Source organism: Bactrocera tryoni, chromosome 4, assembly GCF_016617805.1.
Source record: "Bactrocera tryoni isolate S06 chromosome 4, CSIRO_BtryS06_freeze2, whole genome shotgun sequence".
Classification (NCBI taxonomy): domain Eukaryota; kingdom Metazoa; phylum Arthropoda; class Insecta; order Diptera; family Tephritidae; genus Bactrocera; species Bactrocera tryoni.
The window spans coordinates 77,629,732-77,649,057 of NC_052502.1; the positions used below are offsets into that span (position 1 = coordinate 77,629,732).

The 19,326-nt window shown below is 36.0% G+C and overlaps 5 protein-coding genes across 8 annotated transcripts in view; 3 read left to right on the forward strand and 2 right to left on the reverse strand.

Annotated features, from left to right (window-relative positions):
- The first annotated feature begins 147 nt into the window (after positions 1 to 147).
- LOC120774981 (exosome complex component RRP4) lies at positions 148 to 1,225 on the forward strand. The gene has a single exon (XM_040104884.1). The coding sequence runs from the start codon at positions 238 to 240 to the stop codon at positions 1,132 to 1,134; it is 897 nt and encodes a 298-aa protein (XP_039960818.1). The 5' UTR covers positions 148 to 237; the 3' UTR covers positions 1,135 to 1,225.
- LOC120774980 (rho GTPase-activating protein 15) lies at positions 1,194 to 4,332 on the reverse strand. 3 transcript variants are annotated; one of them, XM_040104881.1, is made up of 5 exons: positions 2,926 to 4,332; positions 1,931 to 2,266; positions 1,742 to 1,847; positions 1,497 to 1,679; positions 1,194 to 1,407 (listed from the first exon to the last, which is right to left on the reverse strand). In XM_040104881.1, exons 1-5 carry the CDS (start codon positions 3,701 to 3,703, stop codon positions 1,239 to 1,241), a joined length of 1,572 nt encoding a protein of 523 aa, XP_039960815.1. In that variant the 5' UTR covers positions 3,704 to 4,332; the 3' UTR covers positions 1,194 to 1,238. The 3 variants fall into 3 exon arrangements, with proteins under 3 accessions (XP_039960815.1, XP_039960816.1, XP_039960817.1); XM_040104882.1 differs by having other exon boundaries at positions 1,207 to 1,367; positions 2,926 to 4,330; XM_040104883.1 differs by having other exon boundaries at positions 1,291 to 1,411; positions 2,926 to 4,326.
- Positions 4,333 to 5,525: 1,193 nt separating this feature from the next.
- On the forward strand, positions 5,526 to 7,167 carry LOC120773629 (thioredoxin, mitochondrial). Of its 2 annotated transcripts, XM_040102634.1 has the most exons (3): positions 5,526 to 5,830; positions 6,069 to 6,273; positions 6,338 to 7,167. In XM_040102634.1, the coding sequence occupies exons 2-3, from the start codon at positions 6,091 to 6,093 to the stop codon at positions 6,659 to 6,661; spliced, it is 507 nt and encodes a 168-aa protein (XP_039958568.1). In that variant the 5' UTR covers positions 5,526 to 5,830; positions 6,069 to 6,090; the 3' UTR covers positions 6,662 to 7,167. The 2 variants fall into 2 exon arrangements, with proteins under 2 accessions (XP_039958568.1, XP_039958569.1); XM_040102635.1 differs by lacking the exon at positions 5,526 to 5,830 and having other exon boundaries at positions 6,022 to 6,273.
- Positions 6,752 to 9,645, reverse strand: LOC120773627 (5'-AMP-activated protein kinase catalytic subunit alpha-2). The gene is made up of 2 exons (XM_040102633.1): positions 8,923 to 9,645; positions 6,752 to 8,785 (listed from the first exon to the last, which is right to left on the reverse strand). The coding sequence occupies exons 1-2, from the start codon at positions 9,196 to 9,198 to the stop codon at positions 7,364 to 7,366; spliced, it is 1,698 nt and encodes a 565-aa protein (XP_039958567.1). The 5' UTR covers positions 9,199 to 9,645; the 3' UTR covers positions 6,752 to 7,363.
- A 1,039-nt stretch (positions 9,646 to 10,684) lies between these two features.
- LOC120773626 (carboxypeptidase D) overlaps positions 10,685 to 19,326 on the forward strand; it is a 29,634-nt gene continuing 20,992 nt past the window's right edge. The window contains exon 1 of the mRNA XM_040102631.1: positions 10,685 to 11,257. Coding sequence (XP_039958565.1) covers positions 10,685 to 11,257 — 573 coding nt within the window. The remainder of the gene's footprint in view (positions 11,258 to 19,326) is intronic.

Here is a 19,326-nt window from a genome sequence, read left to right on the forward strand (position 1 = left end):
ATATATATTTTTAAATAATTAATAAATAATTTTTTTTCTTTTAAAAAATATTTCGAAATTTTGTATATACATATGTACATATATTTTCATTAGAAATGTTGGATAAACAAAAATATATTTATGCATCTGGCAACTACAAACTAAAGAAATTGCGCGTGTTGCTTTTGTTTATCACTTACTTTAAATTAAGTTAATAATAAAGAAAATAATAATATTATCCGTTTAACATTAGTAATAATGACTACAAACGTTAATATACGGCTAGCTATTGATCGTGTCAATATGGGTTTGTTGGCACAAAACCAAACAAGGGCACCACGTCTTTACACACCCGGCGAAGTGGTCACTGGTCAGTTTGGCTTCATGAAGGGCCATGGCACTTATGTTGAAGGTGAAGATATTAAAGCATCCGTAGCTGGAGTGATGGAACAGGTGAACAAGCTAATTTCTATAAAACCACTTAAGAGCCGATATGTAGGTGAAATTGGAGATGTTGTGGTTGCGCGCATTACTGAAGTACAACAACGACGTTGGAAAGTGGATACGAACTCACGTTTGGATTCCGTATTGTTATTATCTTCTGTAAATTTACCGGGCGGCGAATTGCGACGAAGAGGTGTGGAAGATGAACAAATGATGCGTAAATATCTACAGGAGGGTGATCTTATATCGGCTGAAGTGCAGAATATTTTTGATGAAGGCACATTATCACTTTACACACGGAGTTTGAAATATGGCAAATTATCACAAGGAGTACTTATTAAAGTCTTTCCTTCACTGGTTAAGCGACGTAAGACGCATTTTCATAACTTAACATGTGGTGCATCCATAATTCTGGGAAACAACGGTTTTATATGGATATCGCCAACTGTGAATAACGAAGCTGATGGCGGTGATGGTGGCTATGCGCAGAATTTGAATGAAGTAATACCACGAGCAGACCGAGAGGTAATTGCACGTTTGCGGAATTGCATTCTAGCTTTAGCGCATTGCAAAATGATGCTTTATGACACAAGCATCCTGTACGCTTATGAGGAGTCCATGAAGTACGAAGTGCATGAATTGCTGCAGCAGGAGGCTATATTTGATGTGGCCTTTCTAACACAACATCGTCTACGATTGCAAGAAGAATAAAACACAATATTAAGGTGGGTGAAAATCTGCAAATTTAGGCTAAACACATTTGTTTATATATGTAAATAAATGTAAACATTTTTATTATAAATACAGACTTTTTATTACATTATGAAATACTGTACACAGACAAATTTACTTAAAATAAATTTTGAAAAATTAAATCCGGTTGTGATAGGGTTTTCCGGAGTCGCTGCACACTTATGCGTTTCCTCCGCCGCTCGACCGGGCATCTGTATCATGGAATTAGTAGGCGAAAACCGTAAATTCAAACTTTCTTTATTGAAAACAAAAAATTAGAAAAGAAGGGAACAACACAATACACACAGATCTAATATATAAAATCAATATTCATAACTTACTCGAATATACGACTATGATATTCGATCATTATTTTAACACAATCTGCTAGCAATTGGCCCTCCTTAATTATCTCCTGCAAGTCCGCCGTATTAGCGCCCTTCTGTAGGGGATGGAAAATGGTTGGTGTTATTGATATGGCAAGTGTATCGGCGCTGATTTGTTGTAAAGGCACTTTCGTCAGCCTTAAATTAAAAATTATTCGGTTTATAAAAGAAATATGAAATAACAATTAATATTTATTTACTTATTGAAATGTTCGAATATGTAATTCATTGTATCACGATTGACTTCCGGCAAAGTTCGAATCAGCTTTTTCAAGATCTCGATTTTCGTTGTCAAATCGGTCAGTACTATAAAGAGATTTACTTCATAAGAACCATGCAAACATATTTTCAAAATTACTCATAATTTTTATAAGAAAACCAACACTTACGCCACTGATTCGGTTTACCAATAAAAGTTTTCGCTTCATTCGCGCTCACCAGTGGGCTTTTAATTTCGCGCAGAAATAATTTGAGCAAGCCAGTTAATGTATGTATATCTATATTCGGTTGCCTTAATGACTCATAATCATTTGCATCAATACGAAAGCGCAAAGTTTGAATTTTATTATAATCCCCACACTGTCGATATATGCCCTCGATGGGTTCCGAAGCCTTGCGATAGCGTTCATAAATTAAATCACAGCAGTCCACAACGATTTTCGGTATGGTTTTATGGATCTCATGTTTCGAGACCTTTTCGATATCTGTGTCGAAACAAGGTTCATCTAGTTTGACAAAATAAAAAAGTAAATTTGGAAAGCATTAAAATACATGTTTATTGCAATAAATGTAGATTTAGGACAGCTTCGAACTATTCACCGCTGGTTATCACTAACCATAACAAGGTCAGTCCACTATCAAAAAGGGTTGGCTGCCTTTCTCCATACAGCCTGCCGATAAACGCAATTTCCCTATATGTATTTAACATATTATATGCATGTGTTTGGAAGCTTTATCTTTGTCGTGTACGCATAGTTTCGTATTTACGCATATGTGTAAATATGTACATATATTCATTTGTACTATTTTTATTATATTTTAACTTCTTCCAAATATTGCAAAAGCTCTTATCGCTATGAAGCGATATCAATAGAAATACTGATTAAATTTACAGCTGCTATATACTGAATATATAGAAGCTTGGTACATGCATTTTAAATGTTCTAATTGAATAATTTTTTTTTGTAGAAAATAGAAAGTATTAAGCCAAAAGTTTTTAAAGAATTTCCTTTAAAGCCGCTATTGAGTTATATTTTTTTTAATGTAAACTCTTTATTGATCTATTGTCCAAAAATTAGCTAAAACTAGTTGAAAACCTTAAAGAGACATTTATTTTTATTTCCATTTCATTTCTAATACATTGATAATGCAAGTTTCCACTCACCATTGTAGATATTTTGTTCCTTTAAAGTTGCGATACTGGGGCGTTGCTTAAACCAATTCGACAAATTCATCCACCTTGTATTTGCCTGCGAGCCTTTCTTACGAAAACTGCTAAGTTTTCGTTTATCGGACGCCTTGAACTGGCTCAAATCTTCTACGCGACGTATGAGTTCTTGTATGCGCGTGGACAGATCTTTGGCAACTGTTCGTTCAGCTTGTACTTGCTGCTCCAATTGGGTAACGCGTTGTTCCAGTTCTGTAATACGTCGCGAACAATACCCTTCACAGTAGAGACTGTCTAGGCTGCGTTGTTGGTTACGCTGAGCCACTGGCGATTCGCTTGAAGACTTACTACTGTTTGTGGAGCTATCAAAATGCACTGTAGTCGGCGATATAATATCGACAGATTTTTCCTCGACCCTCAAACGCGACAAATCGCGTGTGCTCGAACTTTTCAGTAGCGCCAGTTTGTTAATAAAACGCGGCTCCTTTAGATAAATGACGGCTTCTTGTCGTTGGCGACCAAATGCAACTTGCTGCTCTGGGTTGTGCTGATAGTAGTGTTGTTGTTGTTGTTGTGTACGGGTATGACTCGGTGTACGATCGCGAAAGTAATGGAGAATGGTTTTGTTGCGCCTCTCATAAACCGCCTGACCCGCAGCGCCAATTAATATGCCCGCTGAATCGGGCGTGCCAGGAGTGACTGGCGTTGTCGTTGCTACATTGTGGCGACTGTGACTGCTATTGCTGCTACTGCTCGTTTGCATATTAAACAGCATTCAGCATAGAGGCGGAAGGGAAGGAGGGGAAAGAGTTTAAAAAATCACATATGCTTGCAAAATGCACGCCGAATATGTAAGCATGTGTACACACATATGGTTGTTCATATATATTTATTTACGTAGAATATATTGTAGATATTTATTTTCTGACTCGGACGCGTAAGTCAAAACCGATATTTTTTATTACACTTCATACACTGCATACGTTCATATGTATAATAATTTAGATAACATTAAATAAGTAAATTTGTTCACACACATTTGTATATGCATTTACATGTAGCACTTATGCATTTAACAATTTGTATACTATTTGTTATTAGTAGCAAACTAATTCAGTGCGAGTCACTGCACCCCAAGGCATTCGTTCACAATATTTCGACGTCAAAATATATATTGTATTTCTTTACGGATTAAGCAGTAAATTCTTTTCAGCTTATTCATTCACATACATACACGTATGTATGTACATACATATATACATATGTATGTTGTACTTAGCGTAAATTCTCTACACGATCCCTCCCCACGACGTCAGAGGCTATGGTTTGTAAATAGGTTTGAACAATAATACGTGTGCGATTCACTAGACCGCGGTGATGACGCTCTACCCTCCAAGAGCACCTAATTACTGTTTTCGGAAACTCAAATTGCATGAAAAGAATCGCATTTAAGGCATTGTAATCTTATCTATATGCCGCTGGTGAGCAACGCCTACGTTGACGCTACTTCAAACGGCTTCGGAGAGGCCGTACTGTCTCCATATATCGACGCTTCTTTTGTTAATTGATAGAGAGGGTAGCTAAAGCAATGCACATTTCTTAGGTATTTATGTTTTTTAATTGTAGCCACAAAAGGTACATTTACGCGTTAGAACTTTTTTATTAATCGCCTCGTAAACATAAAAGTTTTTGCATTATGATTAGTTTCAAACAAATCGATTGAATAAATCGTGCGCTTATCACTTTTCCATATTCACTTGAAAAATTTCACTATAAAATAATATTTTCCCGCCTAAAAGTTCAAAATAAACGTTTGTCTCCATATCGCTAGCGGAAATCACAGTCATCGGTTCCGTTTTCCAGAGAACGTATTTCATAATTTATGTTCTCTGCCTTTTGTATCAACAGTTTGAATAACACTAGAGGATTTTGCGAAAAGTTCGCCGAACGAATACGGCAGCACTATCAGCTGAGCTGTTTAAAGAAGTGTTGAAAGTTTTCCGTTTATTCTTTACGCTCTGAACACATAGAAAGCGACACGACAGTGAACTGTAAATGGCGTCGTGAATCCTACTACATGAACATTTGTAAGAAGGCAGCGACATCACAATGGCCGGCATGGACCAAGACAACACGGCTGTCCATTTTGTATGTACACAATTTCGTTGTGGCCATACAAATACCTTTCACTTCAATGAAATTTGATTATTTTTTTCAAAGTGAAATTTTTAATGGAAACAATAAATAAATAGGTAAATATTTTTGTTTTATAGATTGCAAATAAAACATATTTAAAAAAAATAATGTTATCAATTGTTAGTACAAATGATATAACAGAAGTATTTTATTTTTGTTAGAGCTTTGAATAAATTTACATTTTACATATTATTGGCATCACTCCTCTCTAATGTCGTCGGTAAAATTTAAAAATATTTTCAAGTTAGCGAGAGCGACAACTGAGAGCCTGCAGTCGTGAAGTCGTGCAGCTGTCTAAATAACTGTGTCCTTAAGAATGTGTATTTTAATATTTGACAGATGTCGTTTGCAGCCTGACGCGCTCTATGTGCTCACCACATTATCTTTTCCTACGTCCCAATATTTTGACGTTTGCTATTTAATAAACATTTTTCAGTGCAATTTTATTTTCCACAACTTCATTCCGATTTATTCTTGTGCATATTCTACAACAATATGCTAAAAATAACAAACAAATTTTCATAAATACATACATATAGTTGTGAATGTACGCTATATTTTGCATCGTTTGCAAAAAACAATCATTCCCTGACGTCAATTAACAGCTGAGCGAAAACTGGTGCGAAGTGGAATTCTATTAAAAATATATTTTTTATGTATCGAAGCTCAACATCTATTGAACATTGCATATATTTGTAGGCAACAGGTAAGCAAAAAATTTTGCATACTCCACGGTATAGAGAAATACAAATAGAAACTTATCTGACTAAGCTAAAGCGTCATTTCAACTGCAGGCACGTAGTTTGCTCGTATTTGTTTTTGCACACTTGATTAGCGCGTCATCGACTATTCTGCTATTATTTGTATTTACTTGGAGAGCTAGTGATAGTACGCTTTATCACTTCTTGGCTTTAAAGAGTTATTTTTCATTTGATTACTTATAGTAAAAATAAAAATAAGCCGGAGATGCTAAAATTTGCAGGACAAGGCATTACGCCGCGCATAGTTGCTAGCTTGGCAGGTATCACACAAAGTAGTTGCCAAAATGTTGTTCCGGGGGTCAGTACGGCGTTGCAAAAGTTCATATCGCAAAACCACTCTTATAACCGTAAAGTGGATGTCAAGGACCACTACGAATTTGATCAAAAGGTTAGTGGAAAATTTAAATATGCAAACAACAGAACAATTATGCAATCAATAAATTTTCTTACAGGTAATAAACAATGACAATCCGGTTGTTGTAAACTTTCACGCAGAATGGTGTGATCCATGCAAAATACTTACACCAAAAATGAGCGAACTCTTAGATGATTCTGAAGAGATCGATTTGGCTACCATAGATGTGGATACAAATTCTGAATTAGTGGAGACCTTTGAAGTAAAAGCCGTGCCTGCTGTACTGGCGTTCCGTAATGGCGTCGTGGTTGATAAATTCATTGGACTAGTGGATGCAAATAGTATAGAAAGTCTAATCAACAAGTTGAAACGCAAGAAACAACAAGCCGAAGAAGCTGCCGGGAGTTCGAAAAATGAATAAGTTACCTAATGATGCTTAGTCTAAAAAAGTTACTTTCACTAATATTACAAGCGTTCTGGATAAGTGGCAAACAACGACATGAAAGAATAATTTGTGTATTTCGTATGTAAGTTTTTATTTACACATTGTATTTTTCGGGTAGACTTAGTATACAATTTTACACTCATCACTATGAGCATTGTATTTTCTCTTAATTATTTTGACGTACATACGTAATACGATTTTATAATAATATGCGATATTAACATATAAAATATAAACAAATAAGATGTTACAATATTATACCCGACAACACAAACGGACAAAGATATTTTGTGTAATATTTCGATTATTAATTGAATTTATTCAGCTGTTCGTTAACAATACTGCAATTTGGAAAACGCTTAAATTCTTCAACTCTTCTTCTCAATACATACTATAAAGGAATAAAAAATGAAATTGTTAGTGTATAAGAAATAACTCATTAATTTTATCTGGTTCGCAACATAAAAGCCTTTTGAAACGTTTCAATAGTTTTATTTTTAATAAAAGCGTTAGCGATACTATAACAATTAATATACGAAAAATCTTTATTACTCGAAATTCCTGTTAGCTGATCATCAAACGATATATGCAACTAAAGAAATACAAATCCCGCGAGCCCAATTATACTCTAAATAAAAGTTGTATAATATATTCAACGAAAAAGCTCGCCTTTATCATCTAACGAGCTAATTGTATAATTAAAGCGGCGCACATCTCGAAAAACTCCATTGTATGGTGACCTGTAGGCTGTTGCGGCATTGCACCCTGTACACTCAGCGGCGGTGGTGTCAAACTTTCCAGTATAACGTCATCACCTTGCTCAACCTCTTCGTTGGTTAAAGATTTAAAATCCAGCAAGTAACTCTTGGAATCCACTTGATATAGCTGCAAAGACATCTTCGAGTATTTGCCGGTCTTGAGGTTTTGACGACGCACACGCACATGATATGGATTAATGATCTTCCATTCATAGTCTAGAGCTTTCATGGCACGATACACTTCTTGCATGATGTCGTTAGGTTTACTTTGCGATCTAATACCCAAATGCCATTTGGCGCGTTTGATTGGTGTGCCACGTGCTGCTTTTTCGGGGAAGGCACCGCCGCCCGATGCCTGCACCGACATGGCCAATTGTCGTTCACGCATCGGTGCAATGCGTTCAGGATGTGGACGCATGGCGCTGTTTGGTCCGCCTGGAGTTGATGTGCCCGAGGTGTTGCCGCCGGCAGTGGTTACGGCAGTTGGTCCAACTGGTTCAGCGCGCTCACTGGGTGAGTGGGCGGCAGGCGGTGGTGAACCAGCTACGAAAAAGTTGTTGATTTCCGTCTTTGCTGCCTCGTCAGCGAAACGTTTGTTGTCGATAATTAAATGATAAGCGATAGCCAATTGATCATGTGGATCGCCACTGAGCAATGCATTATGCACTTCCGTCTCTTTAACGCCAAATTTCCCACAAACTTCGGCAACTGCAACAGTGTCAATTACATTCGAATCTTGCTCAATCGAGGAGGGGAAAAGATACGAAGGTAGTTCCTTTTGGAACCATTCATGCTTCTTAATCTCTTCCATCGTAGCGCGCTTAAGTGGATCTACTTGTAACATCTGGCACACTAAATTGACCACCTGCTTATTCAGGTACTCTGGTATGGGAAAAATACCAGATTTGATTTTTCGGAAGAGCGTCGGAACATGTTCGTCATCGAATGGAAGCGTGCCACATAGTAGTGCATAGAGAATGACACCGCATGACCATATATCTACTTCTGGACCAGCATAAAGTTTTCCAGATATTACCTCAGGTGCGGCATAGTTGGGCGAGCCACATGAAGTACGCAAGAACTCGCCATCTAACATCATGTTGGACAAACCGAAGTCTGCGATCTTTACATGTAAATTGTGATCGAGCAACAAATTTTCTGGTTTCAAATCGCGATGTACAACCATATGGCGATGACAATAGTCTACACCGGATATGATCTGCTGAAAAAAGCGACGTGCTTCATGTTCCTGCAATTTGCCATGTTTAACAATGTAATCGAAGAGTTCACCACCGCTCACGTATTCCATAATCATAAAAATATCAGTTGGCGTAGATATGACCTATGAAAGTGAAATAAATATAAGCTTTTTAAATATATCGAGATGACGCAAAATAAAAAATAAAATAATAAGCTTCCTTGTTAACCTTGGTGAATGTGTAATTCAGAGTATAGTGAGTGAGTGAGTTTTATATATACCTGATAAAGCTTAATGATGTGAGGATGCCGGAAGAGTTTCAAATTCTGTATCTCTCTACGAATTTTACCGACAACGTCAAGACTTTTAATCTTCTGTCGATTTAATATCTTAACCGCTACCTTATGGTGCGTCATCTGATGCTCACCAATTTTCACCTTACCAAAGGTGCCTGTGCCGAGTGTTGCGCCTAGCAAATAATGACCAATTTTAACGAGTGGTTGTGGCCCACTTCCAGTGGCCGCAGCTTCTGCCGCGGCAGCACGTGATTGTGGCATAACGAAGATACTTTATTGTGTACGGGTAAAATAGTTTTAACGTAGATGTAGACTATGGTATTCTCCTACGTTACTCTGGGTTTTCGCTTTGCGACTGAGGTCACGTATGCAAACAAACAAACACACAAGCTTCTAGCTACTTTAGAAATTATAATATACGTTTTTTTAGCACCACTTCCACTTCCTTATCGCAGTATTTGCCTTTTGAAACTTAAAATTCTTCGCCACTGCTGCGAATAAGCGCTGCTAGGGCGACTGCTGCAAATACAGGAAAATTGTCTTCAACAAACATTTAAATACGTTTACTGGCACTTTGTAAGCTGTTGAAAGGCTTGGCCACAAATATTTGGCTATAATTCGATTTTAAGTCAATTGACGCAATTATGGATGTTTCTCACGAAGGTAAAATTTTCGCAATGACGAATGGAAACCAGAAAATTTTCCGAATGTTTTTGACAAATGAACGAAAGACAGAATGAAAACAAAGATTATTGAAGAACAGGGTGTCTTATTGCAATGTTTTAAGAGAATAGGTGAATAATAAATTGATAAAAATTGTTTAATTTAACGAAATTGTTTTAAAAATAATAATTTTATGATTTAAATATAAAAAAAAACATGTATTTAGAATGACTGTAGGTGTCAGGTAAACATCAGAAAATGTTTACGAGAGAATATACATATATGTATAATATACATGTTCAGTGACTTTCTGAAATATATTGATGAACGCGAAAATAATTGCTTTAACTACGTTGTTGTATTTTGAAATGGTATTGTAAATAAATTAATAAAATTAACTAATCCATAATAAGTTAATCGGTAGGTGTATTCGGTTATGGGAGAAAATTATCTAGCACCATCGTTCTCTCAACTTTCGTGATTTGTTTGTGTGTGTTAATCTGCCACTGCTACTGCTGTCATTTGCTATTGAGTAGTTCAGTTTATTTCGTTTGGTCTCGTTCACGTAGTTCGTTTCGGATTTCTGTGTAATTTGAGAATTTTGTGCTATTCATTCATAATTTTCATAAAATGTTTATAATTTTATAAGAAAGTTAAATGTTATGTAAAAAGGCATATCCATAGTGTGCATAGCTACAGTCCAGTGAGAGTATAAAAGTGTTTTTAAAAACAGGCGTGGGAAAGAACTTGAAGGATCTGCATTTGCGCGCAGCGCAGACAAAGAAACACGAAACAGCAGAAAAATAATCCAACGTCAGCAAAATAGATGCTAACGGTAGTTACAAATGCGCAAGATGCGCTGTGCTTAAATATTTTTAATAAAATAATTAATTTATAGTGATTTTACCTTAGTAGGAAAAGGTGAAAAATAAAATTGGTGCTTTTGCAGCCGCGAAGCTCAGTAAAAATTTATCATTGTTTCTAAAGTGTGTGATAGTGTGCGTGTGTGCTAAGTGCAGCGAGTAATTGTGCGGTGTCGTTGCAAATTTAAATAAATTAATTTAAATTGAGTTGTTTAACAACAATGCGTGTGATATCACTTACGCCTGCGCAGGCTACGTGCGCCAGCTTTATTAGTTTTATCGTAATAGTGACCAGCGTACCAAAAGTCATTAGTGCAAACGCTAATTCTACTGCTGCTGCCAACAATGACGCTGCTGTCGCCGACGCCGCTGCTACGCCGAAATCTGCAGCACCACCTGTGGCAATTGTGGAAGACGAGTCATTTATTATGCATCCTCCGCCACATTATCTAGACAATGGTGAAATCAGCGCACTTTTCGGAAAGTTGCAAGATCTCTTTCCACACTTAGCTACAAAATATTCCATTGGCAAAACGGTGAAAGGACGTCAAATGCATGCGCTTGCGTTGACTGCACGCAGTGAAAATGGCAAAAATGTTGATTTGCTGCGCCCATTGATTAAGGTCACCGCAAATCTACATGGCGATGAAACACTCGGCAGACAAATGGTTTTGTCTCTGGCACAATATTTGACATTGAATTACGCAAATGTGCCGGAGGTGCAACAATTGTTGAATACAACAGAAATTCATCTATTACCCAGTTGTAATCCAGATGGTTTTGCGGCAGCGAAGGTAAGTCTAACTTTTATTATTATGCGAAATGATACTTTCACCAGAGAATAAAATAATAGCCAATACAATGATGTATTTATGGATTCAAAAATATGTATGTATGTACGTTTTAATGATTTTACATGCAGTAATGTGCATATATTAAATCCGAAAGATTAATATCTCTTATTTTTTTTGCAACCATGCAGCGAAACCCAAAAACAGATGCTTTATAAAAAAATGTATAAAAAGGCATAAGTGTGTTTTCTCAGAATTATTTTGGTTAAAAACATCTTTAATTCTGTCAACAACTGTTTTGTATGTACACTGAATATTTGCGTCTAAGCAACATGTTGCCTGGCAACAAAAGTTCTTAACCCAGCGATATTTAATGCTTTCAAACAATTTACAATGCCCCAATAGTGAAATTATTTTAATAATTTATCAAAATTAAGTAACTTTCAAAAGCGTTTTCTGTGCATACACATATCTATGTATGTATTTACATAGTTGTATAAGTACATATGTATATGTACATATGTATGTTTCTCAATACTTGCTAAACATTTTAATTGATGATTTCATATCAACGGCTCAATTGGCGTAATTTTTCAAGCTTTTGAACTAATGTTCAATTGCTAATAAATTTTTAACTTGCTTTCGGCTATTTTATTTTTGTATCTTTTTTTACTTTCTTTTTTCATAAAAATTAAGTTATGACACATATTTTAAATCAGTAAAATCGCAACAAAAATGAGCTTCAATAAATCTCGTGAAATCTAAACTGCGAAAGATTTCGCCTTGCGAATTTTATGGAAAAATATGCATGTGTACTAAGGTGCGCTTTCTAGTACGAATTAGCATAGCGAAACGAAAGAAATCTTTTAACAAACAATCTTTTTTTTTTTAATATTATTCTGATTTCTATATTGATTGTATATTATTATACACCCGTCCTATGTTTGTTTATATGTATGTATGTTTTTATTCATCTATTCCAATTGATACCTCCTACCTCATAAAAATATTATTATTTTACATTTATGACAATTCTAAGCTTTTGAAAATTGCTAAAAGATATGTCAAGTACTACGGTGAACAATCTTAAAACGAGTTCTCAGTATTAGCGAGAATTTGCATCCACACTAACACACTAACTTATTTAAAGAAGAATATACACTTATGTATATGTAAAGAAGTATGTACATATGTAGAAATATGTATATAGACACGCTTGCGATAAGCTAGGCTGAGTCGAAATAAATTGATGTTCGTGTGGTTTTTTTTTATTTATTATTTTCCACATGATCACTTAAGTTTTTTGTGTATTTGTGCATATGTAAATACCATATATTATATTTCCACTAAATGAGAGTTCAGCGCAGTTGAATCTTGTCAAGTCGCCAGTGTGAAGTGTTATCTTCTTTCAATAACAACCTTTAATGACTACCGTGTAAGAACAGGGAAGTCGTTATGATAACAAAATTCACTATACATATGTACATATGTAGGTATGTATGTACATACCTACAATGAGTTCAAAAGAACAAAAACCTGAAACAATGTATGAAATAATTGAGAAAAAACAAAAGCGACAGAAACTGTGACTGACAGCAATCACTCTCATTCATGTCGACAACACGTATGTACATACCCATAAACATCAAGTATGTTGCTGCTGGAAATATGTCACGTGTCGCTACCTCTCGATAGTGGAATGAACTGTAGATAATTGCAACGAAGACATGCCACATCAGCTGAGTATGCGCCCCAGTGAGTGTGCATGCATTTTATCATCACTTACAAAATGACAAAAGAAGAAAAAAAAAACAATAAAATTTTTACCACTTGAATTATGGTAGGCGACAACCAAGTTCAATGTTTGTTTGCCGGTAACGAGACTTTACCAATTTCTTTTTTGACAATTTCGCTTCTATTTGCTCTTGTTGCATATTTATTGCTTGTTTATAGACTACGGTAAATCTCTGTGATTTTATTTAGCTCTGAATCATCTTCATGCAATAATAACCGGCAAAACTAGTTAAAGGTTGTGTTTATTGAGGCCGGACGCTTGAGGCTGGCCTTCGTTGTTGCCGGCACACAGCGGTTTGGGCATAAACATATGTATATACATATGTGCGTAACCATGCTTCAGTTGTTATTTATTATTATTTTTGATATCATATGCGATTGTCACTGCTTTCTGCTGCTCGTGATTCATTCGCACCTTTACGGTTTCTTGTTGACGCTTTTCAATTCTTACAAACACCCTTTACATTTTCAACTGAGTGGATTTTTACACCTCATTGCTTTCGTGTGATTCTTTACACATCAATATTTTAAAAATTTCCTTTTCATTTCTATGTTTTCACGTGAAATCAAATCGGTAAATATTTTTTCCGAGCTTGCTACACCTTTTTCTATTTTCGTGCAAAGTTTGATCTCCGTGTGTCAATTAGTTTGTTTAAGATGCGAAAGGTTTTTTTAATTAAGTCTTTCCGGTTGTATGATGCCAAGTTATTATCTTTCGGTGTGCCTATTTTTACAAATATCTAAATTCCACTTAGCAAACTGAATATCATCGTTTCTTTTATCTATTTATTTTTGTATACCATTTCCGTCTTTTTGTCGTTTACTTTCTTCATAACATTTTAATATTCGAATGATTTGCGTGATATTTTCATATTTCTTTTTTTTCATAAGCACTGCCTTTCACTTTCTCAGCTATCTGCATTTAAAAAAGCCCCCTATTGTGTTTTACTCAGTAGCATTTGAGTCATGCTAAAGCAATTTCGGTTGTAAATTTGCTGCAATACAATCACTTCTGGCGTAAATGTGTCGAATTGTGCGAGTTTTCGGAAATTAATTTTTCTTTTGAAAGAGAAATTAAAGTACATGCGATAGTTTGGAGACTTTCAGAACCTGTAATCACCATGCGATTATCGATAAAATTGGCTAACGTTGACGTGCCGCTATTAAAGACTTGTTTATTGCACTAATCCCCTTTACTACGATGCAAAAATGTCTCACACTATTTTCTATTCCGCCAACGCTCACTTACTCGCTCAGTAATAATGTCTCAACAGACGGCTACATTAAACCGGTTTTTCGCTTTTCTTCCCAGTACAACTAATATATGTTTAATATATATATGTTTTATTCTATTGCGTGTAATAAAATAAGCTAGAAAGCAGCAGTCTTGCAATATGTACTAGCAAGAATGGTAGAAACTCTCTATTTAATATCTCTATCATTCTTGTGCACTAGTCATAGAAACACCTCGTAAAAATTAAATTAAAACTACCGTAATATGTTAGAGATGACGGCGAGTGGTTGAAAAGTCGATTGCATACGCTGAATCATGCTGAATTTTTTTTGATTACGGTTTAACATCCATACTTTTATGACTAAATACACCAGTTTTAGAAGATAATTTTATTCACTTTAAAAGTGATTCATTATATATTTACATATGTTTGAGTAACTAATTTCTGTAGGTGTTGAAAAAATTTTTTCGTTGGAAATTTCACTATAAACGACTAAAATTAGTCTAGTCTATATACAGGGTTTGTCCGGAAAGTAATAGGACTGATTCGACTTAAAAAAATTTATTGAACCAATCGTTACAATCCTTTAAAAACTTTCAAAATAATCTGCGTCGATGCAGTGCTGCCAGCGCGATTTCCAAGCATTGAAGGCGTCACGGAAGGCATTCTCCGTAATAGCCTTGAGAGCCGAGGTGCGTGCCGCTTGGATCCCCTCTGCCGTCTCAAAATGCTTGCCGTTCATCGGCCTTTTCAGGCAAGGAAGCAAAAAAAGTCCAGAGGGGCCACATTTAGGCTGTAGGTGCAACTTTCAATCAGCTGCGATGTCTTGTCGGACCCGCGTGACCCTTCGTTTGAGTTTCTTGAAGACTTCCACTTAAAACTTGGCGTTGAGGGTTTGTCTAGAAGGAAGAAATTCATGGTTTTAGCTCAAAACTTTGCGCACACTAGTCATGTTGTCAGTGTTTGTCGAAATCGCAGGTCTCTCAGTACGGTCTTCATCTACGATCTCTTCCCGGCCCTTCAAAAAGGCCTGATGCCACAGAAACTCACCACTTCTTGCTAAAACAAGATCTGGGTAAGCCTGCTTGATCATATCAAGCGCCTCTGTCGCTTATTTACCGAGTTTCACACAGAATTTAATCGTGTACCTCTAACGAACGCTGCATTTTCGGTGCGCGAAATAAGTCCAGTCGCAAGAAAATTAGTAGTAGTACCCTTTAAAATAACATTTTACTTGATTTTGACCCGCCAGTTTGTATGGCAGCTATATGCTAAAGTGATTCGTTCTGAACAATAACCTATGTATGTACATACATATGTACATATGTCAACTTTCGTCAAGAAATTTTAATAAATAAAAAAGTTTCCATACAAGAAATTTATTTACGTCGGTGAGTTTGTAAGACAGCTAGTGGCGGTAGTAGTCCTCTCGCATTTGGCAATTCTGACAAATAAGCAGCTTCTTGGAGAGGGATGGACGGGTGCGAAATTTCAGGTCGCTATCACAGAAACTGCGGTACATGCGGGCAGACAGAGTTGGACTGAGCTCGTTACGCTGATCACTTGTTCATATTTTATATGTACATATGTATGTATGTATGTATATTTATAGGGTTTCCTTCTGTGGCAAACCTAATATATCCTGTTCAGGGTATAATAACTGTAATAAATGTACGTAAATATACATGTATGTATGTATTGTATTAGCTTCGAACCATAGTCACTTTTACGCATTTCTTTACAACAAATATTGTCGGCGGTTACCTATAAATATTTGCTGACGTAAATAAAGCACTCAGGCGCATATTCTTGTGTCCTTTCATTTCATTATTTACCGCTACCTTTTGTTGCTTTGCAAATATAAATATTTACTATTGGCCGCGTCGCTGACTTTTGTGGAAAGGATATGAATACATACATACATATTAATATTGTACGTATATATGTACATATGTATATGGGCATAAGTAGCCTCATGCTATTTTTAAACTTGTCGCGCGTCACAATCAAAGAAAAGGTCATACAAATGCTGTATAGTAATGTACAAGTACATACTTATATGTACATATGTATATACATACATATGTAAAAAGGTCTTATGAGAAAGTCAAGCTTTATTTGCTATCTGCGTATACAAATACATTTTCTTTATACAATGAAATCAATTTTGTTTTGGTTTTTAGTTTTAAACACAATACATTTACAACAAAACTAATTTATCAAATGTAAAATTAAAACTTCGAAAATGCCAAAAACCTTCCATCCCCACTTATGGACTTATATATCCCCTCATTTCTACAACACACACTTCTTTCACTCTAATTGCCTTAATTAAGCAGAGTTTCAATGCTTGAGCGAAGCTGTCTTGAATTGGCACAGATCGTGCAACGTCACAACCCGATCATGTACCAACAAATGTGGCACGATCCCGAGTGCAAATATGCTTATGTGCCAAACAAGCGCTGCCCAGCCCAGTCCAACACGTCTGCAGAGCATATTGTGGCCAACAAAACGATCGAGTGCCCGACCGGCTGGTAGAGTAGTAGACAGCCTGCCTAATTTGCCACTTGAAGCCACGTCATTTGACTCAAACGGGAAATCTAGCTCTAATTTGGATAATGTGCTTTTGTTTTACATTCGTTTTTTGCATTATTGGTGTTTTTATTTTCACTCAACGTATCACAAGGCTATTATTGGCCAATTGTAGTAAGTAGTTGTATACACGAATGTGCACTATTTTACTTTTTCACATTTACTCATTACAGCTGTGTCCATATATTTGTATGTTTATTTGGCTCAAACTCGTTTTACTGGTCGATATTTCAGTTATTCGTAGAGGAAGTGTATCTATACATACATGTGTTCTAATAACCTAAAAATCTCCAACGAATTTCTAGCACAGTTCGTTTCGCAATCTCCAATCAGCTGTGTGGCTTTGATTGACAGGTAATTTTTGAAAGTCACAGCCACAACACCTGTTTGTGTCTGATTTTGTACAATCTATTTCATTGCAAATCGTACATCGCATGTCCATACGAGTGCTAAATCGGTAATGCTTAGCTTAATTCCATCAGCATAACCGCTAATCCTTTCACAAGCTTAAGTGCTTTTGCGGCGCTCAAATAAACGCAATTAATTTACATACATATGTATGTACATATATTACATACATTTGTATTTGTATACTGCTAAAACTAAACTTAGTTAATAGTTTGTTTACACGCGCGCTTAACGTGGCCCCAAGTACTGGATATTATAAAAAAGCTCAAGCACAAATATACTCTGAATCCTCTCATATCATATTTTATCCAATTTACCGACGACGTCATTGCTGCTATTGCCGGGAAGTGTTTGCTCTCGAGTGAGTTTTCACATAGGCATTCTCTTAGGGTTCTCATTTTGAGTGAGTGAGCCTTTGACGTAGTTGCTCTACTCTCTCAACGTTCAATTGGTTTGCTCCCGATTTCTGAATTTCACCACAGACTTAAAGCTCCGCTTTGGTACTCTGTTTGTAGTGCAGTTCGTACTCTATTGGCCTTATCGGCCTGAGTTATTTGATAAGTACTATTGCCCAGTACTATTGCCACTTAAACTTTGTGAAATCATATTTTATTATCTGAATTAGTTGATTCAACAAATTAATAAGAAATGTACTCATATACCTATATACATACATACATCTAATTGTATTTAATTATAAACGACGTTAAAAATAATATTAGCATTTTTTCAGCACAATTTCAGTATGTATTTATCAGCTCATTAACTTATCGAATGATTGCGAATCGTAAAGATATGCCAAGACAAAAATCCATACGTCTTCGAGTAATATTAATGTAGTTTTTGGTGACTGCTTGGTGTTTATGGGACAATTATAATCTCTTTATAAATATTTTGTGAATTTTGTGAAGTTTTTTTAAATAAAGATGATTTCTTTTTTAAAAGAGTCTTCATAGAAAATTCTGTAAAATATTGGGCAGTCGAAAAAGTCTTTTCGCATTTCTAATCAAACTTTAACTAATTTTTTTTTATATTTATAATGAACTTTAATTAACCAAATATGTACCATTTTGGTCGACCACTTTTGCAATTTTTCCGCTAGAGACATTATTGCATCAGTGTAAAACTTGGTTTCTCGGCGAAAAACTGCAACAACTAATTCTCACAGGCTTCTCTTAAAGCCATTTTTACTCCATTATGGGAGTTCTGCATTGACCGAAATAAATGGTAGTCCGATGGTGCAAGGTCAGGGCTATTTGATGGACGCATCAGAACTTCCCAGCCAAGCTCTCACAGTTTTTGCGGAGTCATCAAAAATGTCCTGAAGGAAGATGAAGCCCCTTCTGTTGATCAGTTCTGGCCGTTTTTTTTTCTATAACTTGCTTCAATCTCATCAGTTGTTGACAGTAAAATATAGAATCAATCGTTCGACCATGCTGGAGCAGCTCACATTAAAGGATTCCTTTCCAATCCCACCAAACACTCAGCATAACCTTTCGAGGTATCAATCCTGGCTGTGCGACCATTTGTGGAGCTGCAGCACACTTGGACCATGATCATTTTCGCACATTATTGTCGTATTTGATCCACTTTTCGTCTCCTTTTACCATTCGCTTCAGAAATGGTTCGATTTCATTTCGTTTCAGCAAAAAAGTCGAAAATGTTAATTCGGTCCACTAAATTTTTCACAGACAATTCATGTGGTACACAAACATAGAGCTTCTTTTCGTAGTCAGCCTTTTTTAAATGGTTTAAAACCATTTGATGATGAATGTTAAGTTCCTTAGCGATGTCATGGCTGTTTATGTGACGGTCCTGGGCAAACTTTTCCATAATTTCATCGATGTTTTCAGCGGTAGGTCGACCAGAGTGAGGTGCATCTTTCACATCGAAATTTCCAGAACGGAACCATTGATGTGCTACACGAACTGATACAGCATCGTCTACGTAAACTTCACAAATTTCATTGATGGCTTGCGTGGCATTCTTCCCAATATCTATATGCACAGCAATATAATATCGTTTCGTTAATAATACACTACT

Bases quoted from the DNA above. Each gene is read 5' to 3' on its own strand.
- LOC120774981 (XM_040104884.1), top strand. From the start codon at position 238: ATGACTACAAACGTTAATATACGGCTAGCTATTGATCGTGTCAATATG.
- LOC120774980 (XM_040104881.1), bottom strand. From the start codon at position 3,703: ATGCTGTTTAATATGCAAACGAGCAGTAGCAGCAATAGCAGTCACAGT. The intron at 1,680-1,741 runs GTAAATAAATAT...TTTTAATTTAAG, and splicing joins ATATTCGAACATTTCAATAA to GCTGACGAAAGTGCCTTTAC. The intron at 1,408-1,496 runs GTAAGTTATGAA...CAATAAAGAAAG, and splicing joins TATCATAGTCGTATATTCGA to TTTGAATTTACGGTTTTCGC.
- LOC120773629 (XM_040102634.1), top strand. From the start codon at position 6,091: ATGCTAAAATTTGCAGGACAAGGCATTACGCCGCGCATAGTTGCTAGC. The intron at 6,274-6,337 runs GTTAGTGGAAAA...ATTTTCTTACAG, and splicing joins ACTACGAATTTGATCAAAAG to GTAATAAACAATGACAATCC.
- LOC120773627 (XM_040102633.1), bottom strand. From the start codon at position 9,198: ATGCCACAATCACGTGCTGCCGCGGCAGAAGCTGCGGCCACTGGAAGT. The intron at 8,786-8,922 runs GTATATATAAAA...TCACTTTCATAG, and splicing joins ACATCATTAAGCTTTATCAG to GTCATATCTACGCCAACTGA.